Source organism: Peromyscus leucopus, chromosome 2 (genome assembly GCF_004664715.2).
Source record: "Peromyscus leucopus breed LL Stock chromosome 2, UCI_PerLeu_2.1, whole genome shotgun sequence".
NCBI lineage: Eukaryota > Metazoa > Chordata > Mammalia > Rodentia > Cricetidae > Peromyscus > Peromyscus leucopus.
Genome location: NC_051064.1, coordinates 154364836 through 154383928, shown reverse-complemented (window position 1 = coordinate 154383928; position 19093 = coordinate 154364836). Strand labels below are relative to the sequence as shown.

The window sequence follows — 19093 nt, the reverse complement described above, 5'->3', positions numbered from 1 at the left end:
GGTCTAGTGAGTGCAGAGTCGGTGCACTCCTACAAACTTGAACCTCAAGCCTGTGCATTGAGGGCTTTAAAAAAGCAGTGGGGCGACGGGGCCTGTGAATCCTACTTGGCTTCTGTTCCCACACTCCTCTCAGCCAATGGGAGGGCCAGCCTCCGGCCTGGCCTGCGGGCCCGCCCTCTCTTGCTGTTCCGTGCAGCCACCTCCCCCCCCACCCCCCACCCCCCACCCCCGCCCCTTCCCCATCCTCACCCTCCGCTGTCTGACAAAAGTGAACCGGATGCCAAAGTCCACTACCGTGAGGGCAGAGCACCAAAAAGAGCCCTCTAGTTAGGGGAGCGAAGTAGTGAGCTGGGTGGAGGCTTCTGGCTTATTTCCCTTTGGAGAGGAAGTACGGTGGGATGGGATGCAGTTCATAATCACCTCGTAGGAAGTCCAGAAGGAAATTTCTCCAAAGGCTAAAAGACAAATTCTCAGGACTGCGAAGCCTGGACCCATTGTGTCTCCTCGAGGTCCCACCCAAGGCTCGAGCGGTTTTAAGTCTGCCCCTTGTCTGTTCAACTGAACACCATTTGCTCATGAGCCATGCAGTTTCCAACAAGGAGCCTGAAACACAGAGGCCTAGGAACAAACTTTGGTAGAAAGATGAAGCAATACCAGCCACTGAGACTAGTGGGAGGTCAGCTGGTCCCTGTCAGCTGTCTGATAATGCAGGGCAAGTGGAAGGACAACTTCATGCAATGTAAAGATAAAGATGTCTGTCAGTGGTGACAAACCAGATGTCATGGAGTTAATGATATATTCTGGATCAGCCCATTGGTAACTAAGTCCAGCAAAGAACTCAAAAAAAAAAAAAAAAAAAAAAAGGAGGACAAGCTGGGTATAGTTGCATGTACCTTTAATCCCAGCTCTCAGGAGACAGAGGCAAGCAGATTTCTGTGAGTCCAAGGCCAGCCTGGTCTACAGAGTGAGTTGTAGGACAGCCAGAGCTACATGGTGATTGAGATACTGCCTCAAAACACACACCCCCCAAAAAATTAAAAAAATTTAAAATCTTTTTTTTTTTTTCCAAAGGAGAACAAGAAAAACAGGGCCATTATTGTTTTCATGGTTGCTATTGTTTTTATTCTGAGTTACACTGCAGGGCATATAGACATTACAAAACTCGGGTTCCCAATCACAGCATAGCCTGGCAGCTGCCTGCATATATTCATTCAATGGTGGTGGCCTAAGACCACAGGGGGCTGGACACCCTACTTCTGTTTCAAATCTGTCTTAGCAAGCCACAGAAAGTAAGTGACTAGTTTGTTGGGTTAGAGAAAATGCCACTTCTATTAGGTGGTTCCAAAGCCTTCAACAATTGGTTCTTCAGAGAGAAGGAAGCTTTCAAGAGGCCAGGTAGAGGGAATGGCACTCCCAGAGTATTCTAGAAAGGGAACACAGTGAAGAAGAGAAGGAAGGGAATGGAAACTCTAGGGATTGCAGGACAGGGCCCTTGAGGAGCTTTTCTGGATAACAGAGTAAGCCAGCTGGTACTGGGGGGAAAAAGTTTTCATCCACCTAGTGTGTGAGGTTGATAACTGGAAGGTGGTCTCTAACCAATGCCTGTTCCAAAATCCTTGAAAAAGACCATAACTAGGTATCTTCTCAGAAGCTATCTTTCTTTCTCTGAGGCCAATCTTAGGTCTGGTCCTAGTTTATACCTAAAAGAATTCTTCTTCTCAGCTCTAGGAAGCCCTTTTATGATCCCAGTGTTGAACTATACCTCGAAAGCCACTCTTACTAGGACTGGAGATGGGTGGCAAACCGATGTCCAACATGTCGACCCCCACCTCCCCACACATACCCATGCCTTGGGTTGACAGCAAGGCTGGGCTGTCACATTCTTAGCTGTAGGCTTATGCTGAGCCTTAGGAAGGAGTCTATCTGGAATCCCCCTGACCTCTGCCTCCTGCAGAGACCAGACAAGTGGGGGGGACATAGAAGAAGGAGGCCTCAGGAACCCCATTCCTTCTCTGGTTGCCAAACTGATGGTTAAAGTTTACTTGTGAAATGGGTTGTCTTTGCTCATATAGTCATTAGAAAGAAAAATAAGATCCTACTCCTTTAAAAATGTTTGATATTGGGCAGGGAGATGACTATGTAGAAAATGATTGAAGAAGACACTGAACATTAATCTCTGACCTCTACATGTACAAGCACATATATTCATACATATATGCAAAATAAATACATAAACAATATTTATATATCCGATTCCTTCTTCTAGACTCCAAGGGCACCTGTACTCACATATGTGTAGCATGAATCTTAACAGGTCTTATTAATAAAGAACAAACACAGGGCCAGGTATTGGGGTGAATGCTGGAAGATCAGAGAAGCAGAACAAGCCACAGCTTCCTCACCTCACCAGTTCCTCAGCTGATCCTGTTTCCTCAGTCTGGATGACTCTCAGCTGAACTGTGATGCTCAAAAGCCTAAAAGCTTAACCAACTCTAGTTTCTGGTCCTCACAACTTATATACCTTTCTGCCTCCTGCCATCACTTCCTGGGATTAAAGGCCTGTGTCACCATGCCTGGCTATTTCCAGTGTGGCTTTAAACTCACAGAGATCCAGATCTCTGCCTCCAGAAGGCTAGGATTAAAGGCATGTGCTACCACTGCCTAGCCTCTATGTTTAATATTACGGCTGTTCTGTTCTCTGACCCCAGATAAGTTTATTAAGGTGCACAATATTTTAGGGAACACAATATCACCACACATATGCACATACAAACCCACACCCCATATCCACATAATTAAAAATAAACCTTAAAAAAAATCTGAGGACTAAGTATATAACTCAGTTGTTCAAGTACTTACTTAGCATGCATGAAGTTCTGGGTTCCATCCCCAGCACTGCAGAAATCGGCACAGATAATGCATGACTGTAATCTCAGAACCTGGGCAGGAAAGACAGGAGGATCAATTTAAGGCCAGTTTCATAGTGAGTTTGAAGACAGCATGGACTGCACAGCAAGACTATCTCAAAAACAAACCCATCTGACTCAATCAATGAGGCCTCTTTATGTAAGCAATAAGGTCTTAATAAACTGTTCTAGGATAGAAATACTTCCTACTAGCCATGTGGTGGTGGCAGTGGCACATGCCTTTAATCCCAGCACTCAGGAGGCAGATCTCTGTGAGTTTGAGGCCAGCCTGGTCTACAGAGCAAGTTCCAGGACAGCCAGGGCAACATAGAGAAACCCTGTCTGAAAACAACAACAAAAACAACAAAATGCTTCCCATAACCCCCACCTTCTGCCCAATAACTATTGTCCTAAACTAATAACTGTCTTTGGGCAGTTCTGATTGCCATTACTTTGTGCAACTTCTGAATTAATTTCTGTGACTTTTTCCAAGATAACTAATTTCCAAGCTGATAAATGAAAAATAAGTTTTCTATTATTAGTTCCTGTTATGACTTCTACATGATTTGTAAAGGACCTGAAATGCTGAATATTTAGGGAATACACAGGCCTTGTTGTGGCCTTGACCCCTGAGAGCCAGTCTCTTTCCTTCCCAGCTAGTTTCTTTTCATTCAGTTTTGTTTTTCACACTCATTGAAGGTATGCCTTGGGAAAAGGAAACTGAAACAGAAGGCAGCTCTGACGTCTGGAGACTCCGCCTCTTGATACCCACAGCTCACACACTTAAAAGAGCTGACCCAGCCTCTGGCTGTGAGAGAGAGCAGCTAGAAGCTGAGACAAGCAAACTTCCTCAGTTCCTGCAGGGGACCTAGTGCTAAAGCCTACAGCCATGGTGAGTCCAATTTGGGGCAGAGGCAGATGGATTCCATTCTAGCTGACTTTCCTCCATTCCTTGATAGGGCCTTCCAGATGCAGAATAGTCACAGTGTGGAAACAGAATACAGCTACTCAAAGATCACTACTAGGGAGGGACTAGGTTCCTTGTTTGCTCAGCTACCAGCCCTAGATCCCTTAGGGCTGGACCCAGAAGGGTATCTTGGTGGGTGAACTGAAACAACATGATGGTTGTAGGAGGCTGGCCCTTTAGAACTGACTCCTCTGTATCATCCCCATATCTGGATGGTCCCCTTTGATGGAGGAGAGGGTGGGGGTGGGGTATGGGAACTGGTCCTATGACCAGTGCTTTGGATGGAGTAACTCCCAGTAACGGTGCCAGAAAAGTCTCTAAACTAATAGTTCTCACCTGTGGATGGAGACCCCAATTGGGGTCAAATAGCCCTTTCACAGGAATTGCATATCAGAGATCCTGCATCAGATATTCACACTACGACTCATATCAGTAGCAAAATTAGTTATGAAGCAGCAATGAAAATAATTTTGTGGTTGGGGGTCACCACACCATGAGAACTGTATTAAAAGGCCACAGCGTTAGAAAGGTTGAGAACCACTGCTAAACCCATGTGATGCCTGCAGACCCGGGACCTGAAGGTGAAGATGCTGGGGGGTGAAGAGTTCCTGGTGTCCCTGACTAACTCCATGACGGTGTCAGAACTGAAGAGGCAGATTGCCCAGAAGACTGGTGTGCCAGCTTTCCAGCACCGCCTGGTCCACCCAAGTGGTGAGATGCTACAAGAGGGCGTTACCCTCATCAGCCAGGGCCTGTGCCCTGGCAGCACAGTCATGCTGATAGTACAGAATTGCAACAACCCTCTGAACATCCTGGTGAGGAATGAAAGGGGCCGCAGCAGTATCTATGAAGTCCGGCTGACACAGACGGTGGCAGAGCTTAAGAGGCAGGTGTCCCAGCAGGAGCAAGTACAGGAAGACCAATTTTGGCTGAGCTTTGAGGGAAGGCGCATGGAAGACAACCAACCACTGGGGGAGTATGGCCTAATGCCCCAGTGCACAGTGTTCATGAATTTGCACCTGCGGGGTGGGGGTGGGAGTGGATATGCTATGCCTAAGGCCTCTATCCAGAGCCAATGTTGGTAATAAAAGGTTGATCCAATGAAAATCTCTGCCTCCTGTCTGCTTGTCAGAAATGTCCATCTGTTGCCTTCTCTTCTACATCTCTACTGAGGTCAGGTGCAAGAACCCAGGTCCATCTATTGTGACAAGGCCTTGGGTTGCCAAGTTAAGGGACAGGATTTCAGAGCCTAGTGAGAGAATTCCCCTTTGAAATCCTTTGGTAACTCACTTCTAGAGAAAGACTTTTTTTTTTTTTTTTTTCTGGGACCCAGTTCTGAGCCTCAGCCAGCCTCTCAACAACTGGTCCCCATCTCTATATCTGACTTAGGGACAGGTCAGGGTTAGGTCCTACCAGTAACAGAATGAGGCTCCTAATGGGACCAGTTGCTTCCCAGATCCTTTGGAAATAGTGAAGGAATGTTCTTGGACCTGCCTGGGTGGGCTGTGGAGGGTGGTGTATTCTTCTGTGGGTATTCCTAGTCTCACCTACACTAGTCCTCAGAGGGGCAGGACAGGGCCTCTCTACTCACATCAGTCATTTGCTGTTTAGGACATGGTGGTTAGCAAATACACCTCATCAGAGCTATAAAGAGGCCATTATTGGCAGGTAAGGGGGCACCTGGAATTGGGGGCTCACCTGTCCACAAAGGAAATCATATCGCAGATAAGAGGCACCCAATTTGGAAAAGCTTCATCCCCTTCCTGCCTGATATTTCTCTTATCTTTTCCTCCTGTATGTACTTACTACGGCTTTGAGGCAGCCTAAGGCACAAGCAAGTCAGGACAAGTACCTCAATGGCCCTGGGGGCCTTACACTTCAACCTTTAGACCTTTAAAGAGAATTTGAGTGGAGACTCAGAAGCCCCCATTTCTGGTTGGTGCGCTTGTGCATATCTGGGTAAGGTGACCCTAGATCTAGCAATGCTGGTGTCCACTGTGTAGATGTGACCTCAAACCTTCACGGACCACCCCCCACCCCTGAAGCCTTCCAGGGTCCTGATGGTAGAGTCTTTCTCAGGAGGAAGAGCTTCTGCCACCCACACTTTACTCTCTCTAGCTTCTGGTTCAAAGGCACAGCAACCCTGGTCTTGTGAAAACAAAGCAGTCTTTTCTTTTTTTCTTCAACCTTCTGCAGACCATCGTTCCCCGAGCCTCAGTTTATACCCTGTACCTAGCCAGGCCAAGTAGGAGAAGCGCTAGTCCACAGAGGGGGAGGGAAAGGAAGCGGGGTCGTGGTAGGTTCCGCAGCAAGACAAGAGAAGGTAGCCATAGGTCGACAAGGGGCATCCCATTGCCCTACCCAGCCAGAGGGCAGGTAGGCGGGTCTGAGCTTAATTCAGACCAGTCACCGCGGAAAGGCCACCGGCAGGGGGCGTAGCGCTACTACGCCGCCTTAGAGCCTACTGTGGGCCCCGTACTGGTGCGGGAGTCTGTGAGCAATCCCGCTGTGGGGGCCGATTCAAGGGGAACCGGAGGTCCAGCTCCGGTAGTCTTTCCTACCCAGAGAGCCCTGCCGCTCCCGGCGCCCCGGCACGTCGCTCCTAGATTATATATTAACCTGATTTCAGCTGCATTTCCTGGTGGGTGGGCAGTTTGGGCGGCCGGGGGAGGGGCGCCCGGCGCCCCACCTTCCCCTCCCCCAAGGCGGCCCGCCCCCCCCCCGGCCGGGGCCCCCGCCTCAGCTCGGCGCCGCAGTCTCCGGGCTTTGTTCCCTGCCCGCGCCGGTCGTAGGGAGCGGAGGCGGGCAGAGCTCCCAGGGGGAGGGGCGGTGTTGCTCAGTTCCCGCCCCTGGCCCGCCCCCACGCCGTCCGCCCTCCCACCTCCTCCGCTGCGGTCCAGTTCTGTCCTGCCCCCTGAGCGGTCCATCCCGCGCGCTCTCCCGGCCGCCTTCCGCCGTTCTAGGCTGCGCCATGGCCAGCCTGCGGCTATGTTGCCCAGCCCCGCTGCTACCACTGCTGCTGCTCTTGGTGGTGGCCGAGCGCACCCTGCCCGGCGCCAGCGGGACGTGCCCGGAGCGCGCCCTGGAGCGGCGCGAGGAGGAGGCGAATGTGGTGCTCACCGGCACGGTGGAGGAGATCCTCAACGTGGACCCGGTGCAGCACACGTACTCGTGCAAGGTGGGCCCCGGCAAGACCCCACGAGACCCCAGCCCTCTGGAATCCCAGCCGGGGGCCCTTTCCCCGTGGTTCCCGTCCGGAGGCCCGCCCTTCGCGTGCCGGCCGCCCTGCTGGGACCCCGGCCCCAAGCCGTGGGAACGAGACCGGAACGCTTCTGTAGCCCCAGCTCGAGCTCCCTTGGCGACCGCCAAGCCTGCGGGTGGGGCACCAGGTCCCGGAAAACTCTGCAGCTCAGGGCGAAAGTTACTGCGGGGCCGCTGTGGTTCTTCTCACGGTGCCCAGGCCCCAGTTGCAGTAGTGGCTGCCCCCCCTCCACCCTTGTCCAAAGCCCCTCTTGTTGGAAACAAGTGTACACCCTCTCCAAAGGAAAGGAATAGAGTTTGGGGAGGTGTGAGGTGGGGATGGACTCAGACTGTGATGAGGCCTCTACCAGGGCGAGAAGGGGTGGTCCGCAGAGAGGAAGGGGTGCGTAGTCCAATCCACAAGTCCGAGGAACCTGCGTAAGGTGCTGCAATGACTGGGTTTCGGTGGAGCAAGAGCAGAGAGATGGACTATGGTTGAGTCTCCCGTGCACAAGGAGCAGGGGCAGGTGCTCCGTTCTGGAAGAACTGGGTTTCCCTTACAATACAGGAGAAGAGTCAGCTCTGCTTCAACTAAAGCTGAATTTGAGAGCACCTTGGAATAGGTATAGTGGGTACCCTCAGAATCTTTGCTGGTTCTCCTAGCTCCTCAAATCACTTAACTAGAAATAGGATCGTTCTTGCTCTTTGGGGATGGGAAAGACGGTGACTTCTTTCAGAGTAGCGTGTCTTCATGGGTTCCCCCGGCTGGGCCCCCTCCTCTCACTGCCTAGGCACTTTGCCAAGTCCCTGCAGGATTTTCCCGACTTCCTCCCCGCTGCTCCTGGGTGTGGCTGGGGTGGGGGAGGTGTGAAAACTGTGAGTTCCCCCACCCCGTTTGCAATATCTCCCTCAATAGTTTACTGCAGGGGGGAGGGACAGGTAAATGAGGTTCTTTAAGTCCTGTAGGTGCTGCGATTCTGAGGTGCCTAACAGGAGCTAGGCAGGTGGACAAACTGCCCATTGTCTTTTTGCTCCCTCCATTCCAAGAGCCTAAACCCCCAGAGCACCTGAAGAAGGGGTGCTAGAACTCCTTTCCAAAAAGTGTCTGGGCTCCTGGACTTGTCCTGTGGGTGCTGCAGGCTACATCCTTCAGCCATGTCTGTCAGAGGGGTGCCCTCAGGGCCCCAAAGGAGAAGGTGGAGGGTGGGGCCGACTTGAATTGCCCAAACTTGACTTTGTGGTTCAGAGCTGCCTTGGCTGTAGACTCAGGCAGACTGCGGAGCAAAGAAGTGGGTCTTTACTTCCTGGGGGAGGTGTCAGCCCACACACAGGGTTGTGAAGATCCCAGCTGGGATCTTGCTCTTAAGTCCCTTCATCTGAAGTGTCTGGTCCTGAGTGGTAGTGAGCTAGAGGGTCTAGAATGTTGGCACTGCATGCCAGATAAGCCCTGACTGAGATGGACCCTTGTAGTTAGACTTGGGCTGGTTAGACCTAGGGTGGGAGTATGGTTAGGTGGTATGCCTTCTTATGTGTCATCCCCCATCCAGTAGGTGTCTACTTCCCTGCAGCATTTGCTGAGAAGCTGAGTCACAGAACTTTGAACATCTCTGCCCAAGGCTGGAGTCCACTGTGGACACTGGCTTGAGCAAGTGAGAACAGAGGAGGGGAAAGGGCCCAGGTATCCAGTCTGGCACCCTATCCCTGTAGGACCAATACACTTTTACCTTCCTGTCCACTCAGGTTCGAGTGTGGCGGTACTTGAAAGGCAAAGATGTGGTGGCCCAGGAGAGTTTGTTGGATGGTGGCAACAAGGTGGTGATTGGTGGCTTCGGAGACCCCCTTATCTGTGACAACCAGGTGTCCACTGGAGACACTAGAATCTTTTTTGTGAACCCAGCACCACCCTACCTGTGGCCAGCCCACAAGAATGAACTGATGCTCAACTCCAGCCTTATGCGGATCACTTTGCGGAACCTGGAAGAGGTGGAGTTCTGTGTAGAAGGTGCGTGCATGATGAGGGTATTCCTTTGAGGGCCAGTGCCTTGCTGATAGTAACAGAAATTTCATGGGATCTGAGGGAGGGGGCAGGCTACAGAGGAGAGCTTGCTATGGCGCAGGAGAGTAACCATCCTGCTACCTACCCGTGATGCAACATTATTATTCCTGACTACATCTCTAGCTATACAGATTAGAGACCCTCACCTCTTATATTAGATGTCTTTGGTCTTGGAGCCATAAACAAGCTGCTGCCCTGGCTAGAGACAGGTATCTCTGTTTTCTCTCCCTTTCCCTCAGCACTCACATTCCCCTTTGAAAGGCACTTTGCTATGGAACAAGCTGGGACCCACCTGTCTTATCCTTACAGAAGTCCAAACATCTGTCTTGATCCATACATTTGAGTACACACCTGTGGCTAGGCACAGGGGTTTGGACGGTGGGGGACTGGCCTGTGTGTTCCAGAGGCCCAAAGTTTGTAGAAGAACAGCTCTGTGGGATTGGGCTGCCATCCTCTAGAAGGTAACCATTCAGGTCTCCCCTCTCTCCTCCTCAGGACAGCCCCATTTGGTGACTGAGACTTTTGAGGGGAAATGTGTTAAAGAATGCTTTTTTTCTCTTGCTGCTGCTACTACATCCTGTCTGTTCCCTCATGGCTGGGGACAGAAACTTCCTTCTCAGAGCAGTGGCAAGGGTTATGACTTCCAGTCCTCTGATGTGATGTGTTTGCCAGCCCTGAAGACTTATCTCCTGTCTTTCTGCTTTGATGCTAGCTGGGCTCTTGAGGGGTGTCTCTAGAACCCTGTCTCCATGCTGACCTTGGGTGTAGGAGGGTCAGGTCCAGAATGTAAACTCTGTGGCCCCTCAGCCAGATATGGTCAGCTCCTGGGTTCTTGCCATAGGGAACCTATGTAGACAAGAACCAGTGATTCTAGCACTGCTATGGAAGTTTTTGCTTTGGGAAATTGGGGGGCAGGAAAGGCAGGGGAGGATGTATATGTGAGGCCAAAGATAGATAGATATGTCAACTTGGAGTTGAGTAGGGGGCTGAGAAGGATCAAGATCAAGAGGGTGAATCATTAATAGCTGGGTGGATCTAGTAGTCTGAGGGTCCATGACTCAGTAACTGAGGACTTCTGAGATCAGAGGTCATGGTAGGGAGTAACAGAACAAGATTTAACATCTCACCAAAGCCAGCTAGGCCCACACTACACTCTGGCTTTGGTCCGGTAGAGCCCAATTTGGAGCAGTACAGCTAGAAAGAAGAATCATGGAAAGAAGGCCTCCCTTCCTGTGCACTTGTATATGGCTGACACGTAGGGATACTTACTTCTGAAGACTCAAAGACCAGCATTTTACCAGAGAAGAGTCCAGGAGTAGCTGTGTGTGTGTGTGTGCGTGTGTGTGTGTGTGTGTGTGTGTGTGTGTGTGTGTGTGTGTGTGTGTTGAGGGGGGCAGATATGGGACTAAAGACTCAGAGATAGAGCCAAGGAGGCTGAAGAGATGTTTTAAGGTATGTAGAAGGTGGGGTGGGGCAGAACAAGGAGCCGGGGTGCCACTGTAAGAAGCTTGAAGAAATGGCGTCTTGGATCTGTTTTGGAAGCAGACCAGAGTACAGTGGGTAAATTGGGTTCTAAGGCAAGGTCAGAACACCCAAGGAGCCATTAGGGCTTACGATCTAGGATGGAAATGAAATATCTTCTTGCCCAACCCTCCAAAGCTGGGTCTATTTCCTGACCTGTAGGTGATGAGGCTTTTGAGCCTTATCCTAGGTCCTCACACTTGGAAACAAGCCCATCCCTCTAATCTGATTTCCCAATCTGCCTCCAGGTCCCCTACACCTGCACCACCCCACACTGGGAACTGGGTGAAATCTGGGCTACTTCTGACCTCTTGTTCACTCTTGGAACACCCCCAGCCAGCTAGCACCTCCCCCACCTCCCAGAAAGGCTCCTCTGGTCCTCTGCTTGGGAAGCCACATTCCTGGCATAACTGGGGCAGGTATGTGCCCCTCCCTTTGCATCACCTTCGGGCAAGAGTGGCTGCTGCTCCTTCTGGAAAGGGACCTCTCACTCTGACAAAGCTTTGTCAAGGAAGTGGAGAATCCTCTTCACTGACAATTAAGGGCGCAGAGCATAGGCCCACCACTGTCCTCACCCTGTTTCTAGAGAAGATTGGATTGGCACCTCCCTGAAGCCCCCAGGAGAGACATAGCCTGGCTGGGGACCTGCACTTCCCTACTAAAAATCAGGAGCAGAGAAAGGAAGTGTTGTCTGTTCCAGCCAGCACCTGGCACAAGGACAGGGCAGGGGACCCAGGTTGAGTGAGCCTGGCACCTGACCAGCCTGGCCCTTCTCAATTCTGAAGCTGGGGTCTTGGTGACTCCCTTGTTCTGGGCTGGCCAGATTGGTTCTGCCCTTTGTCTCTGGTAGGTCAGCTATCCAGAGCTTTCAGGAAGATAGAGTAGAAGAGCTGTAGGTCCCAAGGTGGTGGATAGGAGCAGCCTGACCCACTAAGGCTGGCTTCTGGTACTGGGGTTGCCTAGGATATTGTGACGGTTCCTAGACGGTTGGGAGGACTGCCTTCTAGGCTAGGCTTAGACTCCCATTGCCATTTTCTTTCCCCTCACCTCCCCCACATTCCTTCTGCTGAGGGAGGAGGTGGCTCTCCCTTTGGACTTCAGGTTCTCTGCCACTCTACAACCCCACCCACAGTCCTATGAGGGCCCCTCCCCCAGGCATGTCCAGGCTGGAGGCTGCTAGAGCTGGAGGCTACTGGCGGTCCCCACTGCTTTTTGCCCAGAGAGAAGGGCCTGCCCAGGTAAGGAAGGGCCTCCTCTTTTCCATGTCAGGGAGTTCTAGTAAGAAGTTGGCTGCAGAAATGGACTTGTCTCATCTTTGGGCTCACTGAGGCAGCCTTGGGGATGGGCTTTGCTTGCTGGAATCAATGAATGCTTCTAGGTGGGTGACAGGCAGGATACTATTAGTTCTGTGGAGATGGCCTCCCATTGGGCAGGCCAATAGGCAAGATGGAGCTAGTGGAAGTAACTTTTGACTTTTTCCAGACCCATCCTGCTCTCCCATCCCTACCCAGAGAAAATGCCCCCCCATCACCCCTGTCAATTAGAAATGGGGAGGGATGTTTTGAAACCACTTCTGTTACTTGGATCTTTCTGGACAAAGCAAATTCTGTTTCCACCCGCTTGAGCCCTCATAGCAATCCTGCGGACATGGGATCCCCATTGCAGACCAGACAAACTGGGACACCTACACACTGACCCAGGTCTAAGACTACCGTCAACCCAGTTCAGGTCCGTAGTTACTCGTTAGTTCCTACAAGCTACAGTAGGATAGTATAGGGTGGAGTTACTCGGAGAGTAGGTCGAGGACATACCCAGGACCACAGGTTCAGGAGGGTCCTGTATCACTGATTTATAAGGACCCTCTATTGTTTCCTAGGCCTGGTTGCTATGCACAAGAGGCAGAAGTCACAAAAGGGTAGAAAACAGCTAACTTTTTTCTCCTGTGATTCTCAGGTCAGCTGTTTACCTCAGAGTGGAGATAGAACACTAAACCATTGATGCCCTGGTGGGTTGGACTAGGGGCTGCCACAACAGTTGTCATAGTAATCCTGCTCATTTGGGGCAGTTACCAGCTAGAAGAAGAGGGCTCTATGCCCCCTATACCTCCTGGGGTTCAGGAGTAGGCCATGTGTGACCCTTGTTGGAAGCTGGGAGAGCTGATAAGGTCAGTGGTGGAGGACCGGGGATCAAGGGATCTCACCCCTCCCACCCTCAGCACAGATCCTGAGAATTTCCTCTGAGGAAGGCCCCCTGCAGGGACAATTTACCAGGGAATAGAGATGGCCCCTCCCTGGCCTGGAGGCAGGGAAGATAGGGAGGCTCTGTCTTCACAGGCTGGGCTGTTTCCAGCTGTGTGAACTTTATATAGATATGTATGCCTAGGCCTGCAATTGGGGGGAGGCGTAGTTGTCACTATCTTGGTTTTTCTGGGTTTATGTCTAAGTGGTCAGGTCCTGGTTGCTGACTTCACGTGTATGTGAATCTCAGCATCTGTTTGCTATTGGTTCTGTTGGGTCCAGTTGTGCTGGAGAGCCAGAGGCACCTTTTGTGAGCTCTGCCTCTAGGAGTGACTGAGGTGTATTGGAAACATTTAAAATGAGGGATGTGTTTGGTGAGCTGCTGTGAGAACAGGAGACCAGGGAATTTAGTCACTGACCTTTACAAGCCCGTCAGACCCTGAGGCTGACGCAACCCCCTTCCTTCCTCCCCTCTGCCCTTGCTAGCCCCAGGTAAGTTGGTAAGTTTGAGAGTGCTCTTGACTACCACATCCTAGATCCCAGAAAATGTAGGCTAGCATTATGCCAGTTCAGGCCCCTGTACCCACAAGTGAGGTTCCAGCACATATGGAAGAACAGAGCACAAACACCATATTGGTAGAACGGTTGAGATACCTGTCTCCTACTCTGGAAAAGAAGCCATCAGGTATAGTAAGTGGCTTGTGGTGTCTTCCATCATTAAATCCATCAGTTCCTTCTTGCACATGTCCAATCACCATTCTACAACCATTCCCTGTGGGGTTCGTGGGGCATCTGCTGTTGCTGGTACCCTCAACAGAGTCCTGCTGGTAGTTTTAGTGGCTTTCCAAGGAGCAGTGAGTTGGGATAAAGGTGAATGAAAGGAATAGTGGGTGGTTGCTGCTACCTGGGAAAGAGTAGATAAGATGCTGTGAGTGTGAGGAAAGGAGAGTACTATTCTCCAACATCCTGTCCCCTGGCTGAGAGAGCAAGCTAATCCCTTTCTGGGATGGCCTTCCTGCCTATCTGCTGATCCCAAGTAGGAATCTGCTGATTCTGCAGTAGGAAAGTTCTTCCTTGCTTGCCCCAGCCTCCTTCCTCTCTGGATCTGTCTCTGCTCCTCCTTCTTGCACCTCTAGTCCTCTGTCCCCGCTACTGCCTTTCCTTCTCATCCTAATAACTGGCTGCCCACCACCTCCATGAAGCCCTCTGGAACCACTGGGCCATAGGACCCCTGCTGTGTTTACCCCTCTCCTGTATCTGATATCTCTAACTTAACTCAGCACAGCTGGAGTATTAAGCAGGGATACCAAGGTCTCCTGACTCACCAAGCACTCACTGATCACATGTGGGTGTCACCTAGCTCCTTCCTTTTCCTCCTGGAGATAAGTAGGGACTGGCAAAGCTGGGTTTGGGTAAACCTAAGGAACAAGAGGGATAGCATGAATGTCCTCCCTTCACTGCCTTTTCATCAGTACCTGCTCAGCTGGCTGTTCTTGATCATTCTGGAAAATGCCCAGGTCCATATTGGAGTTCCCCAAATCTGAAAGGTTGAGGATCTGCATTAAAGACTCTGACCCTGTGACAGCTGTGGCCCCACTCATCACTTGGTCAATGTGCAGATTTCACTTCACCCATCTGACCTCCATTTGAAACTGCCATGATGTCTTCCGGAAGCCAGACAGACACACTTAACTTCTTAGAGAGGTGTAAACGAGTTGATAAGTTTGTCAGAACAGCCCCATGTTGAGGAGCCTAGCCAGCCAAGGAATAGAGAAGGGGCAATCTGGCAGCATATTGGCTACCCTAAAAGACATCCCTATTGTATCCCAAATTTTAATTTAATCCAACCACTCTGTAGAACAGGGTAACTGTCCAGGTGGGTGGGTGGGTGGGTACAGATCTGACCTAGGCCTGGAGGCTCCCTCATGCTGGCAATTGACCAGGGCCGAGTGCCTCTGTCCTGCTACGAAGTGCCTATTGTCCTCTGAGGTGAGGAGGGAACAGAGAAAAGTCAAGGTACAGTTTGAGGCCAGACACCGGAGGTGTAGGATAGTACTGCCCTGCCCCCACCATGGCAGCCAGAACTGAGTCCATCCAGTACCTCTATTAACCTGAGGATGCATGCCTAGAAATCCCCACCACCAAAGAGAGCAGGTGAGCCTCACCCTGGCCTGACCAGAGGTCAGAGGGTGGGGCATGTCTGCTTGCTGGGTGAGACCTATGCATTGGGAAATGAGTGTGTGCTTAGTGTCCAGATAGGCAGCTTTTTCCATGGACTCCTCTCAGTCATCGAACCCCTAACTCGTTACCTTCTTTTGTAAGGGAGCTGAAGGCTATCTAGAAAGGGAGAAGGACTCTGTACCCTCTCCAGGCCCCATCCTCCAACCTCCTCTGGTCCTGAGAAGTACCAGAGCATAGGGCCACACCTATTATGCCTGGGAATGAGGGACAAGCTTTGTGCTACACAAAGAATGTCTAGTGTGTATGTTGGCTGGGGATACAATTCCTGCAAGTTTGAGTGACTGCTGGAAAGCAGAAGTACTTAGTGTCTTGGCTCATATATGTGGTTGCATGTTGGTAGGGTGTGAGCCCAGAGGGGTAAGCCTAGATCAGCATCCTGTTCATTCCTGGGCATGAGCCTGCTGGGCAGTCTAGGCTGAATGATTTTGTCTAAAGATCCCAAAATAACTCCAGTAGCCTGTGCTCCCCTCCCCCAACTGGCCTAAAGCCTCAAAGGCTCTTTGTTTTTTGAAGGCATCCTGCCCCTGCAGGGGGCTCAGACACTGACTGGGGTTTGGTGGGGCCAGGCTGCCTGCCTAGTTCCCTTTCCCATGGCTAGGCCCAGTAGACCTCAAGCCCCATTCCAGTGTTGCCCAGGACTGACAAGAACCCCATATGAGCACTGAAAAAAATTATTGAGACCTCTTCGGTGGCTCTTCTCAGGGTTTCTGCTTGGTGAAAGGGGGTAAGCAAAGTTTATGGCAAATTTCCCAAGATCACTTGAGGCTTCTTCTGCTAGCTCTTGCCTGGGGTTTCTACTACTAGTGGGACCCAGCCCTCCAAGACCCTGGTTCCTGCGCTTCCTGTAGAGAGCACACTGGGACACTCCAGGGCTGAAACAACATATCCAATAGTACCGTGTAGCCTGCTGGGTACTTGTTCTCTGGCACTTTCTATGGGGCAGCGAAGCAAACATATATGAGTGGTGCCACACTCTCCAATTGTAAGTTCTCTTGACTTTCTAGGAGCTAAGAACTCAGACCCTGTTTCTGGTACTGGGGGAGCTAGCATCACAGAAACTACTTAGTGTCACTGGCATTGCCAAGGTCCAGTAGGAGGCACTCAGGGCCAGAGCTCCCCTGAGGAAAAGGTGAGGCCATCTAGAAGTGGAGTTTCCCAGTTGTTAGATCTGATGCTGTCCTAGACTGCATGCATAGGGCTCATAAACCCAGCTTTATTTCAGAGTTTCCTGCAAAATTTCATTAGAAGATTTGAGTTTGGGGCCACAAAAGATGGAAAACCTCTTATCATGGGTGACGAATGAATGACCCAGCAGGATTGCATTTTGTGCCTGGCCAGAGGATGGAAAGGCTTGGAAACAGAGAAGATATGGTGTTATCAACTGGGGTAGAGAAATTGTCTGACAGATAAAAGGGAGTGGGCACACTGGGGGTGCCAAGTATCTGACCAGAGGGGGCTTAGAGAGGTTTCAACTGTAGATAATACGGAAATGGAGCCATTTCCAGTCAACATGCAGTGAATGTAGGGTCTTAGTGCCCCAAGCAGGGTTGGTTGAAGGATGGAATAGAGGAGCCCCACAGACAGAGATGTGGTTTTCTCAAGATGAACTGAGATGAGGTTTGAAAGTAGCCATAGTTGGCTGAAAAATGGGGCCTACTGACAGCAGATGCAGAAGCCTGACTAGAGTCTTGAGTTGTGGATACCATGTACCTGTTAGTATAACCCAAGTGTGTAGTATGGGGGCTGTTAGTGTGATTTCAGCTGAGATGAACACTTAGCAGGAGGGTGGCTGTGTCAAGTGTGGATAGTGCAGAACCTGCATACTCCCCAAGCTTGTGGACAGCTGGGGGATCTTTCCCCACAGAGACCAGGAAAGGAGCTCCCTCACAAAACCGAGGTGGGCTGTGCCTCTATCCCAAACCCTTTGCCCCAAATGGTCCTGTTGGAGTCTGCAAAGTAGCTTGGGGTGGGGGTAGGCTCCAGAGTCAGGCTTTAGGGATGGCCAGAGTTCAACAGCTATTTGTATAGGCTTATATGCATGTTTTCTCATTGCTGGGGAGTTGAGTGAACGGGTGGCTTAAGATGTTATATTCAATTACAAGGGGAAGGGTAGGTGGGATGATTTCTGAACTCATCACCTCATCCACCTGAGCACCTTACATGCTACTTGGGGACCCCCGCCTCGATGCCAAGGCAGAGCCTACAGGATCAGAAACAGCAGGCACTGGCATAATGCATGCATAAGCACAAGCAGACCAAATCCCAGAGCTCAGTCCTTCCTACAGGCTCAAGCCCCTTATGGTGTGACTCCCAGCCAGGCATTAAAAGTGATAATGGAGGACTGCCTCTGCCCACACAGCAACCTCAGCCTCACTTGGCTGCCTCCTGCCCAGCTTCCTCGGTAGCTTTCATGGGGTGGGGGCCAAGCAATTGTCTCCTCTCCAGGCCCAGCCTCTGCTCCCCTATAAACACTTAGCCCACTCCTACTTCTCCCCCGTTCTCCAATTTCCAGACCCATTGCCCTCCCATCACTTGTCCCTCCCTTGGTCCCTGTCCTCCTACCAGCACCAACCCTCCCCAAGCTTCTACCTCTACCCAGAGCTGATCTGTCCCTTTTGTACATTTTGCATCCTGATCTTAATCCACCCCAGCCTCTTTGCTCCCAACTGCGACTCCCTGTGGACGCTAGAGTCCCCAGAGACATCTTCCTTTGTCTCTGCTCACCGCCCCCGCCCCCTTGGCTTCCCTCGCCCCTCACTCACTGCCCCAGCCCAGCGAGGACAAGAAGAGCTGCACTGCCTGCCGCTGCTGTTGCTGCCGCCGCCGCTGCCACTGCCACTGGAGGTGGGCAGGCGCCTCCGCGATTCTTTATTCTCTCTCCAAAGCCAAGCCCGTTGCTCCTCCCGCTGCTGCCATCGTGCTCCCGCCTCTGCTAGGCAGGAGCAGACAGGCCCTGCACCGGCGCCCCTGGTCTTTGGGGCCTTCCCTGCATTTCAGACTCCAGGAGCTACAGAGGACAGCACTGGCTAGTGGGCGGAAGAATTGTAGCCAACAGGGGTTGCCTTGGCTCTCCATCATCGTTTGCCTGCTTCTGAGCTCACATTTGGGATTTCTACTTGGAGAGAATTCTGCTTATCTCCCACCATGATCCTGGAGGGCTGGGGAGGGCCCAGTGCTCCCCCAGCCATAACTGGCTAAACTTTGAGATCACAGCTGCCATCTGCTGCTCCAGGGCACCCAGCATGGGGGGAGTAGCTCCGAAGAGGCCCAAGGGCACTCCATAAGAACCCCCACACCCAAGAAGTGGGCTAGAGCTGTATCATGCCTCCTCTGCCACTGGAACACAGGCCCAGGCAGCAGCCTGGTGCCTCCTTGCTGGTTCGGTACTTCATGATCCCCTGCAACATCTGCTTGATCCTGTTGGCTACTTCCACGCTGGGCTTTGCGGTGCTGCTTTTCCTCAGCAACTGTACGTGGCTGCTGGGTGTACCCTTGTTCTGCTCAGTGAGCCCCCTCATCTCAGTTATCAAGGGTTTCAGGGCAGACAGGGTCATATCAAATCCAGGGGTTGTTGTAGATGGGGCACCTTTTCCTTCTGGTTATTGGATAGGTCACACTAAATTCCTGGGCTTCTTAAACCTATTCTTAGACTTCTAATGGTGCAGACCTTCAACCTGAGCTGCAGAAAACTCTGTGGGAATTGGCAAGGGTAGGTACATCAGTGCTGTGATTGGGAGCAGGGGCAAGAGATGGACTTATCCAGAGAAAGCAGGTGGCTGTGAAGTTCAAGAGGCAGAGAAGGACCAGGGCCTCCTCTGTCTGTTCTGCATTTGTCAGTGACCTTCCCAGCCTTGCTGATTATAACTGGAGCCTTAAGGAGTGCTTGTGAGTGGGCAATATACATGCTCAAAGGAACCTAACTTTT

The 19093-nt window shown here is 51.4% G+C and overlaps 2 protein-coding genes and 1 long non-coding RNA gene across 11 annotated transcripts in view; 2 read left to right on the top strand and 1 right to left on the bottom strand.

The window, feature by feature from the left end:
- Nucleotides 1-1037: 1037 nt before the first annotated feature.
- On the bottom strand, nucleotides 1038-18001 carry LOC114708272. Its single transcript, XR_003736772.2, has 5 exons — nucleotides 17931-18001; nucleotides 14253-14345; nucleotides 13582-13831; nucleotides 2860-2939; nucleotides 1038-1423 (listed from the first exon to the last, which is right to left on the bottom strand). It is a non-coding gene; the product is annotated as an uncharacterized LOC114708272 (long non-coding RNA).
- Nucleotides 3691-4980, top strand: Isg15 (ISG15 ubiquitin like modifier). The gene is made up of 2 exons (XM_028891462.2): nucleotides 3691-3798; nucleotides 4440-4980. Exons 1-2 carry the CDS (start codon nucleotides 3796-3798, stop codon nucleotides 4956-4958), a joined length of 522 nt encoding a protein of 173 aa, XP_028747295.1. The 5' UTR covers nucleotides 3691-3795; the 3' UTR covers nucleotides 4959-4980.
- Agrn (agrin) overlaps nucleotides 6755-19093 on the top strand; it is a 32248-nt gene continuing 19909 nt past the window's right edge. For 7 of the 9 annotated variants that reach the window (XM_028891449.2, XM_028891446.2, XM_028891442.2 and 4 more), the window contains exons 1-2: nucleotides 6755-7051; nucleotides 8854-9115. In XM_028891449.2, coding sequence (XP_028747282.1) covers nucleotides 6845-7051; nucleotides 8854-9115 — 469 coding nt within the window. In that variant the 5' untranslated portion in view covers nucleotides 6755-6844. Of the gene's footprint in view, nucleotides 7052-8853; nucleotides 9116-17928; nucleotides 18638-19093 lie in introns of those variants that run through there. The other 2 variants (XM_028891447.2, XM_028891448.2) reach the window with 2 other exon arrangements.